We start from the raw sequence: 10,103 nt of genomic DNA, 5'->3' as shown, positions 1-10,103 counted from the left end.
AGCTGAGGTGCTGACCTAGGCCACAGCCACAGCAATGCAGGATCCGAGCTATGTCTGCAACCTACACCACGGCTCACAGCAACACCAGATCCTTAGCCCACTGAGCCAGGCTAGGGATCGAATCCACAACCCCATGGTTCCTAGTTGGATTCATTTCCCCTGCACCACTACGGGAACCCCAAGTTTCCTACTTTTTTAAGGCTGAATAAATATTCCTGAGTGTGTGTGTGTGTGTGTGTGTGTGTGTGTGTGTGTGTCTGTGTGTCTGTGTGGTATAGTCTCCAGATTTGCATTATCCATTCACCCCTTAACAGATACTTAAGTTGTTTACATATCTTGGCTATTGCGAAAAACGCTGCAGTGAATATGGAATTACAGATATGTCTTTGAGATTCTGTTTTCATTTTCTTTGGATATATGCCCAGAAGTGGACTAGCTGGATCTCCCCCATCATTTTAAAGATGGAGAAACAGAGGCCCAGAGAAGGGGAGAAAGAAACCCAGGGAATGTGGTTGAGGCGCTGTGCTGGGCGCGGCAAGACTAGCTGTAAATTCCAGGCGTGCACTGGGGCAAGTGAGTTAGCATGAAGCGCTGAAAGAAGCCCTGAGGCTTTGTCGCTTGCAAGCACCACGGCCTCTGAAGCGTGGGGCCAAGAACACGGACGCTGGAGCCAAAGTTTCCCGGCCTACCATCGCTTTGGGCCTCCGTTTCCTCATCCATAAAAGAGGGACAATAGGAACTTGTGACACACGCTACAATAGGCATGAGCCCTGGGGACATTATGCCCTGTGAGACGAGCCTGGACCTGGTGCCCTCTGAGCATCCCGCCTCCCCGCCGGCAGGGGCACCATCCAAGCCCCGCCCAGCCCGCAGACCCTCTGGGCGCAGGCGATTGGACCCAAGTGGGAGGCCAAGGCCAATGGGGGAACGGCGAGGGGGCGGGGGTGGCGGTGGGGAGGGCCGCTGGTCTTCTGGCGGCGTCCGTCCGAGTCCACTGCCTTGCAAGGCCGGTCCACCCCGCCATGGGCCTGGAGCTCTACCTGGACCTGCTGTCCCAGCCCTGCCGCGCCATCTACATCTTCGCCAAGAAGAACGGCATCCCCTTCGAGCTGCGCACCGTGGACCTGCGCAAAGGTGAGTCCTGCCCAGGTTTGGGGGACCGAGACATGGGGGAGGGACCGGGAAGGCCAGACAGCGCTTAGGTGGACTCCTCCCCGAAATATCCCTTTACTGGGGTCATCCGGGATTCGGGGATCCCCCAAGCTCTATTTGGTTCGGTGGAGTGGACGCGGGGCTCAGCGGAGGCATCACCTCAGCTGAGGTGGGGAGAGGGGCATGAGGAAAGGAGGAGATGGGGGCCCCGGGAGAGAGATGGAGGCAAAAGGAGAGAGGTTTAAGGGGCCACGTGTAGAGGGAGTCCTGCCTTTGTGACCCCCAACTGCTGAAGTTCTGCAACAGCAGGAGCTGCCAGGACTTCCCAGCCCTGCTCTCTGCTCTGGCGAGGGTTGCACTGAATCCCCCTCTGCCCTTCCTCCTACTCTGCTTTGCCCTCACTTCCCTCGTCCTCAGCCTCTTATTCCTGCTGGGATGAGGTGTCCCATGGGAAGTGCTGGATGCCGGAGGGGGACTGCAGGGCTTGCTGCACCCTGCACTGGAGTGTTTGTTTCCCTGGCAGGTCCCCAGGGCCCCAAGGGCACAGCTGGCATGTTAGGGCGGCTGGGGATAAGGAAAGTAGAAGCCTCTTGTTGCTGAGGATGCACAAGTACTGAAAATCTGCTTGGCTGAACTTCCCACCCAGCACCCCCACCATTGCGGGCCTCGCCAGCCATTGTGCCTTTGGGCCAGCCTAGCCCTCCGCCTGAGCCTCTTCTGGCCCTCTCTCCCCAGCCTCCTCTGGGGACTGCCCATTTGTCCTGACCAGGGGTTACCTCTGCAGAGTGTGGGGTCAGGGAGAGGGCATGGGGACAAAGTGATGTTCTAGTCATGCTGTCAAATAGAGGGTGCAGTGGGAGGGGTGTTTCACCAGGAGGAGGGGAGGGTCCCTGATGAAGGAACAGTCTGAACGGAGGGAAAAGGGAGGAGAGAGGGTGTGACTGCTGTTGGAGGGTTAAGGAGGTAGGAACTTCTCTGATCCTTGGGGAATGGGGAGCTGCTAGAGGCTGTGGAGCAGGGCAGCAGTGATACTTAAGTGCCCTTCAGAAGCTTCCCTCGGGCTGCATCTGAAGGAGCATAAATCACTCATGAGCTCAGAGCAATGACTGGGGGACTCTGGACTGCAACTTTCGGGGACTGTGGTGGGACAAGACTGCAGAGCCTAAACACGGGACCAGCTCTGTCCCCTGTGCTTAGAACAGGGTGAGCAAGGGGACAAAGAGGACCTGGTGTAAGTTGGTTTGCAAGTTAGATAGCAGGAAAAGGCCATGTGTCTCTATTTGGTGACCCTACCTTAGAGTCCACAGGGAGAGGGACACCGTAGGAAGACAGAGTCCACTCAGGTCACCAGCCTCCCTGCCCGCTCAGCTGGGGACACCCCGCAGTGAGCTCATGATGCTAGCACTGATGGAAAGGAGATGGGTCTGTCACAGACACGGCTTGGATCCTGTGTTGCTGTGACTCTGGTGTAGTCGGCAGCTGCAGCTCCCATTCAACCCCTAGCCTGGGAACTTCCATATGCCGAAGGTGTGGCCCTAAAAAGCCAAAAAAAAAAAAAAAAAAGAAAAAGAAAAAGAAAAAAAGAAAGGTGGTGGGTGGGGTATCTGTGAGGGCTGGGCAAAGACAGGTCCTTGGAGTTCCTTGAGCTCTGTTTTATTTGGGGGGAGGTCATGCCCACTGGGACTTGGCAAAGTGTAGCAAGGTCTCTTTTGTACCCCCTGGCAGAACAGCTCCCGCAGTGGCCCCCATCTGCCTTCCCCACACTGGAGAGCAGCCAGGGATGGAGAGAAGCCACAAAATCAGAGTTTGAGGTCGGGGGAGAAAGGAGGGGGGAGCATGTAGGGCTTGGCGTTTTCCTCCCACCACCCACCACGGTGGGCTTTCTGCAGGCCAACACCTCAGCGGTGCCTTTGCCCAGGTGAACCCCCTGCAGAAGGTGCCTGTCTTGAAGGACGGGGATTTCATCTTGACGGAGAGGTAAGCAGAGCCCCGGGGTTACCAGACCTCTCTGGAACCATCTCGTCCTATCTCTATGTTATAGACAAAAAACTAAAGTCCTCAGAGGTGAAAAGCCCTTTCCTTAACATCCCACAGAGTCAGAGCTGGATCCGCGGCTTGTCCACAGTTCTAGTTCACAGAGATGGTTGGCAAAGCAAGCATCTGTTTCACAACTGTACCAATCCTGTGGGTTTTGGTGGGAGGCTGGGGAGGAGGATGGGGCAGGACATGTCTGCTTCATCCCCCAGGGCAGTTGTCTGACCAAATTGGTGTTGAGCTGCCCCAGGGGTGTCCGCACTACCCGGTGGCTCCATCTCTGGGGTGCCGCTTTCCTGGGTGGCACCTACCCACTGGAAGACCACCAGACAACAGTCCCAAGAAGTGGAAGTCTCTTTAGGGAAGGCCAACTCTTTTCCCAGTTCTGCCCCCTTCATCACTGAAGTCACTCCTCCCGCAACAAGGGGAACCTGGAGCTTTAGAACTCAGCTCTGGAGGCCCGAGGTGAACATACCCCAAACAATTCCTTGGACCATCTTCCTTCCCGCTGCCTTCTTCTGTCCCGAGTCTCATGTCACCCAGTATTGGCTGCCCTTGGGTATGTGCCGGGGGCAGTGTGCAACCTCTGTATTTCTCTTGTCTCTTCCCCCTGCCTTGGGGGAGTGTGGCCCCCAGAATCCAGCAGCCCTGCTCAGAGGTCACTTCAACAATTAGCTGAGAGCAAAATAAGCTGCAGCATATCTTGCACAGACAAGTGAGCTGGGGTCAGGTGCAGGATTCCCAATGGAGAACACAGGCCACTGGCCGACACAGAGCTTTCTGCTCTTTTGAAGGGGTTCCCAGCCCATAGGGTACCCCAAGTTCCTGATGGCCTTTCCATGGTCCCAAATTCCCATGTTCAGTGCCCTTCCAGGTCCATCCCTGTCCCAACACTGTGGCAGCCCTCCTCAGCCAGGGCAGGAGGAGAGCTGCTGGAGTCTTGTCTGTCCTGCTGGAATATGACCTCCAGCACGGCAGTGTCTCCAGCAGGTGCTGTGGGGACACAAAGGGATGACAGCAAAGCCTTTCTGAACCATCAGGCCATCGGGGGAGGGGGGTAGTGCAGGGCGGCTGAATGTTGGGTGATGAGAGTCAAATGAGAGTCGATACAGACTGCACAGAACCAAGCTTCCTTATGGCTTGGCTTTGATGCCATCTCTCTTTGGTCTTCCCATCAGAAACTGTCTCAGAACACTTGGCAGAACAGTCTGCCATGGGATTTTGCCTGGTGATAGGATGAGCTTGGGTATTAACCTTAGACTCTCAGCTCTGCCATCAAAGGCTGTGTCCTGGGCAAATCCCTTTCCTGTTCTGAGCCTCGTTTCCTTATCTGGAAACTGAGCAGATACCTGGCACACCATCAGGAAGATTAAAGAAGGGCCTTTGTACAGGAGCTTCCCTGCATCCATCACACCCTCCCCTCCTCCACAGCGTGGCCATCCTGCTCTACCTGACCCGCAAGTATAAGGTCCCTGACCACTGGTACCCTCAAGACCTGCAGGCCTGTGCCCAAGTGGATGAGTACCTGGCCTGGCAGCACACGACTCTGCGGAGAAACTGCCTCCGGGCCCTGTGGCATAAGGTAAGGTGCCCCCTCCCTCAGGCGGGGATAGTGAGGGCATTTCCCCCAAAAGGGCTAGGGCACTATTGCATTCTTTTCAGTTTGAATGGCTTCTGTTGACCTGACTTTGACTTCCTAATCCTTTCTTCTATTTGCCCAAGCTGCTGTTAAGCACATCTAATACATTCTTTAGTTGAGATATGTATTTTTCTCTTCTGGAAGTTCCGTTTGGTTCTTTTTTTTCACAGTTTCCATTTCTCTGCTGAAATCCACTATCTGTTCACCTGTTTGGTCCATCTTTTCTTCTAAATTCTTTAATGTATTTATAATAGTTACTTTGTCAGCTAATTTTAACACTTCAGTTCTCTGTGGGTTTGTTTCTATTGGTTCCCTTCTTGTTATGGGTCACATTTCCTCTTTCTTTGCTTCTTCTTTTTTTTTTTTTCTTTTTAGGGCTGTACTCGCAGCATATGGAGGTTCCCAGGCTAGGGATCAAATCAGAGCTACGGCTGCCAGACTATGCCATAGCAACAGCAACTTGGAACCTGAGCCGTGTCTGCGACCTACACCACAGCTCACGGCAACGCCAGATCCTTAATCCACTGAGCCAGGCCAGGGATCGAATCCACTTCATGGTTCTTAGTCGGATTCTTCTCCACTGTGCCACGATAGGAACTCCGAACCTAGGGCTGTTGATGGCCTTACCCCAGGTGCCCTCCTCCTAGAATCCTGAGTGCCACTCTCTCCTGGCTTTCCTCCCTAGTTCCTGGCAGCTGACTGGATCAGAAGGTGTCAGTTCCACCCTGGCTTAGTCTTTTCTTGGCTGTGTCATCTTGGGCAGCTGGCTGTCCCTCTCTGGGCCTCTTTTCCATTTTTGAGAGGAGTCACATACTATTATTCCCATATCATAGATGAGGAAATAGAGGCTCAGAGGGGTTGAGTGTTTTGTTCTACTTCACACAGTGTATACGTGACAGAGTTGACACCTTAAAAGCCCATCCTCTTAATTATACTGTATATAGTACTGATTTTATATTCCAGGGCAAAGAGCTTAAAAAGTAGATAGTTCCTGGAATTCCCATTGTGGCTCAGCAGAAATGAACCCAGCTAGGATCCATAAGGACTTGGGTTCAATTCCTGGCCTTGCTCAGTGGGTTAAGGATCAGGCATTACCATGAGCTATGCTATAGGTTGCAGATGCAGCTCGAATCCGGTTTGGTTATGGCTGTGGCATAGGCTGACGTCTGCAGCTCCAATTCGACCCCTAGCCTGGGAACTTCCATATGCCACACTTGTGGGCCTAAAAAAAAAAAAAAAAGTTCCCAAGCCAGCCCCTCCCCCACAGTATGACACATCGTTTTGGTCCCCTTTGAGTTATTCTCAGAGGGGTGTGAGTCCTCCTGACAGATACCCAAGGCTCAGGTCATGGAAGCAGGCATAGTTCTGGGCAAAGGAATCCTTTCCCTGTAGGCCCAGCCAGGCTGTGGGAAAAAAAATGCATGGACCCAGGAAGCAGCGCCAAGGGCAGGGAGGCCGGGCTGGCCCCTGACCCCCCACTTTGCCTGCCCACCCACCAGGTGATGCTCCCTGTTTTCATGGGGGAGCTGGTCTCTCCTGAGACACTGGGGACCACGCTGGCAGAGTTGGATGTGACCCTGCAGGTGCTTGAGGACAAGTTTCTCCAGAGCAAGGCTTTTCTGGCTGGGCCCCACATCTCTCTGGCTGACCTGGTAGCCATCACGGAGCTGATGCACGTGAGTGCTATGGGTGGGGGTGGGGGGGAGGGGCGGTGGGGCAGGGAGCCCTGGGTGGCTGCGCAAGTCCTGCTCACACTGCCTCACCTGGCCATACAACTGTGCTTATGTGTAGACACCTTCTGTAGTGCCGTGGCCTCCAAACCAGGTAGAGGAGTTTGACCAAGGTTCTTTGCCACCCTTGGCCTCCCCCATCCACCCACATCCACCCCCATCCTGTCCTTGCTCTCCCTTCAGCCTGTGGGGGCTGGCTGCCAGGTCTTTGAAGGCAGACCCAAGCTGGCTGCATGGCGCCAGCGCGTGGAGGTGGCAATCGGGGAGGTCCTCTTCCAGGAGGCCCATGAGGTCATTCTGAAGGCCAAGGACTCTCAGCCTGTAGACCCCACCCTAAAGCAGAAGCTGCTGCCAAAGGTGCTGGCCATGATCCAGTGAGCCGGGAAGCCTCCCCCCTGCTCTGCCCTGGATTTCCAGTGTCCACAGGAGGCAGACTCAGTGACTTGCCTGAGTCTCACTGCACCTCTGCTCCCAGGGCCAGGTCCACCCTCCCCACCTCCTCCCATCTTCCACAGCTGCCTGAAAAGCACAATGAGAATGGCACACCCAGACCGTCTCTCCTTTAATCAATGCATTTTGTTTTCAATTTGGAAAATAAACCTGAGCTTAGCTTGAGCCTCTGCTTTTGACTCTGATGTATGATTTATTTGACCTGTCTTATGTCCTGACCTTGGCCTTGGCCTCTATCTGAAAGACCCCTGCCTCCCTAGGTCCTATGGATCAGCTTTCCTCTAATGATTGCCATGAGTGATATTAACAAATGCCCCCTAGCCGTTGAGTTTTCAAAGGGACATCAGGGGGTGGCGGGCTTCCTCAGGAGCTGGCTATAGGCATGCTGATGATCATTTTGCTGGGCTAGTCACCTGGGACGTGGCTCTTTGGCCCAAGTACTGTAAATCAGGAATCCTGCACCTGTCCTGAGGAATGGGGACCCAAACAGCAGCTCTCCTGGTTAGGACTTGGTCATGCGGGGCCTTAAATGCCTCGCCTAGGTGCTGCAAACTATGAACAGGAACAGAGTGCTCAGATTGCATTTTAGAATAACATTTTGGCTATTTGTTGGGGTTGGACTGGAGGGTGGCCAGGAGGAAGTAGGGTGATTGGATATTGCAGGCATCCAGCCAAAGGTGACTTGTGGAGGAGGGCAGTCCACCGAAGGGGGTGAACTGGGGAGCTGATCATGATCCCATGAGCCCAGAGGGCTGCAGCACTAGGTCAGGAAGACTCTCTCCTGGAGGAGGGAAGGTTCTTCCTTAAACTAGGGGCATGGGGCCCAAGAAGACAAAGCTACTCTCAAGTTTTCCAGTAACTCACCCTCTTGCTGAGAGGCCTTCTCTGAATCATGGATTTAGGGACAGGGTTTTTCATCCAGGAGGCTCTCTTGCAGAATGAGGGCATCATAGCCACAGACCACAGACCACAGCAGCCCCAGACTTGCAATAGGAGGGCTTTGGCCCTGCAAAGGAAGTAGGGAGGTTCCACACTCCCCTGCAAACCTCTAGTTGGGCCCCATGGGGCTTCTGCTTGCCGAGGGATTAATGGAGAATGTAAAGAATATGACCCCAGGGATTGGGGAGTGGCAGCTCGCTGGGGTATAATCCTGCCTTTCATACCATTTCCCCTCCCCATTTGACTCAGGTTCACTCAGATCCAGGGAAGGGCATTGACCTGGCAGCGAGATACAGGGTCAGAATCTGTCTCTCCGGGCTCCCTCCCCACGAAGAAAGGGACCCTGACTGTGAGCCCTGGGAAGGGAAGCAGGGAGAGCAGGCCCGCAAACGATTGGCCCAAAGTTCTCCGGCGCCGTCCAATGGGCGGGGAGGGCGTGACTGGGCTTGGTCCCCGGCTTCACGCGGCTGCGGGCTCCGAGGCCGACCGTTTCAGTCCCCAGCCCTTTTCCTCATCCCAACCCCAGGCCCCACTCCTGCCCTGACCTCGAACCCTGCCACCGCCATGGTCTTGGAGCTCTACCTGGACCTGCTGTCCCAGCCCTGCCGCGCCGTCTACATCTTCGCCAAGAAGAACGGCATCCCCTTCGAGCTGCGCACCGTGGACCTGCTCAAAGGTGGTCCCGCCGGCGGGCCCCGGGGGCTGGCCCCTCTGTGCACACGGACTCCCGGCGTCTCATGGTCATGGGGCCCTTGCAGACCGACTGGAGGAGACTCCAGTCGGCAACAGTGGCGTCGCCTATTAGTTGTGAATTTTCAGAGCCTAGTGAATACCGACCGTACCGAAAATACAGGTTAAGAGGAAGCAGAGCAGGAAGAGAGCAATGGGGGTGTCGGGACGTGGAGAAGCGGAGGGAAGTGGGGTGAGGGCGCGAGTACCTCCACACCAGGGCTTGGAGGAAACAACGAAACGGTCTCATCATTCCCAGGAGAAGCATTGCCCCCATCTCAGTGCTGCTTCTGCGTGCAGAAGAAGGTTGTCCCACCTTCATCCAGTCTCCTCTTTGCTCCTGCCTGGGCCTCCACTTATACAGAATCTGGCGGAGAGGGCAGGGCTGTAAGTGGACAGTAGAACAAACCCTGGATTCAGAGCCCCTCAGGCAGGCTGGGAGGGAGACCCCTGCTTGGCTGAGCCTGCCTGACTTCTGCCCTTGGTGCCCCAGCCTGGGCTTCCAGATGCTATGGTGCCACCTTGCTTGGCCTTTTCACGCCCTGAGGGGCAGTTTCTGGAGGGAGAATGGGTGGGGTGGGTTCTGTCCACTCTGTTAAAGGGCAGAGGCCCACAGGTGGTCCCATGGCTAGGCTGGAGTCTGGCTCCGCTTGAAGCCCTCTGACTCCACACATATTAACTGGGGTGCTCTGGCCCCAGGCTGGGCAGGTATGCAGTGAGTCCAACCTGGGAACTCCCATGGGGGAGAGGCCTTGAAGGTTTGGCACAAGAAAGAAAGAGGAGCTGAGCTCCTGGAGGCTGAGCGGCTGTATAGGGCAGGTGTTGCAGCCACAGCGAGGTGTGCCGAGGGCTGTGAGCAGGTATGGCTGGAGCCCCAGAGTGTGTCCACATCACCCAGTCAGCATAGAGAGGTGGATTGCAGGGGACAAGCCCAGAGTCCAGGGGGGAGGCTGGAGCGTCTGGCTAAGGACAGAGTTGGCTGGGGCTGGGCGTGAATTTCAGTTGTAGGGAGTTACCCTCCCCCTAAACCCAAGCTAAGATGCTCCTTGGTGCAGGTTCCAAGAGGGGTGGACACAAGAAGGGTGGGTCTCCAGTGGGCTCAGTGTGTGTGATCTGGTGACCAGCAGAGTGGCCCCCTCTTCCCTGAGGCCTCAGAAAGTTGGTGCCTGGACATTGGGGCGGGAGTGGACAGAGGCCTTGCCACCTGCCTCTCTGGACTGTCTCTCAGGCCAGCACTTCAGTGATGACTTTGCCCAAGTGAATCCCCTGAGGAAGGTGCCAGCTTTGAAGGACGGGGACTTCACCTTGGCTGAGAGGTAATAGGTCCCCGGGCTGCTACCGGGCCTTGTGGGGCCAGTTAGCTGTGTGTCCACTGTTGATGGCTTGGATTGTGGCTTTTGTGGCCCGAGCACCTGTGCCAGCCTGAGGGT

At 55.5% G+C, this 10,103-nt stretch overlaps 1 protein-coding gene across 1 annotated transcript; it reads left to right on the top strand.

Moving 5' to 3' along the window:
- On the top strand, window positions 957-7,181 carry LOC100153094 (glutathione S-transferase theta-1). Its single transcript, NM_001315568.1, has 5 exons — window positions 957-1,134; window positions 3,042-3,129; window positions 4,618-4,768; window positions 6,325-6,501; window positions 6,739-7,181. Exons 1-5 carry the CDS (start codon window positions 1,023-1,025, stop codon window positions 6,931-6,933), a joined length of 723 nt encoding a protein of 240 aa, NP_001302497.1. The 5' UTR covers window positions 957-1,022; the 3' UTR covers window positions 6,934-7,181.

The sequence above is a fragment of the Sus scrofa genome, chromosome 14, assembly GCF_000003025.6.
Source record: "Sus scrofa isolate TJ Tabasco breed Duroc chromosome 14, Sscrofa11.1, whole genome shotgun sequence".
Lineage (NCBI taxonomy): Eukaryota > Metazoa > Chordata > Mammalia > Artiodactyla > Suidae > Sus > Sus scrofa.
Note: the sequence above shows the minus strand (reverse complement) of the source record. Positions and strands in the feature narration are given on the sequence as shown.

Bases quoted from the DNA above. Each gene is read 5' to 3' on its own strand.
- LOC100153094 (NM_001315568.1), top strand. From the start codon at position 1,023: ATGGGCCTGGAGCTCTACCTGGACCTGCTGTCCCAGCCCTGCCGCGCC. The intron at 1,135-3,041 runs GTGAGTCCTGCC...GGCTTTCTGCAG, and splicing joins CACCGTGGACCTGCGCAAAG to GCCAACACCTCAGCGGTGCC. The intron at 6,502-6,738 runs GTGAGTGCTATG...CTCTCCCTTCAG, and splicing joins CCATCACGGAGCTGATGCAC to CCTGTGGGGGCTGGCTGCCA.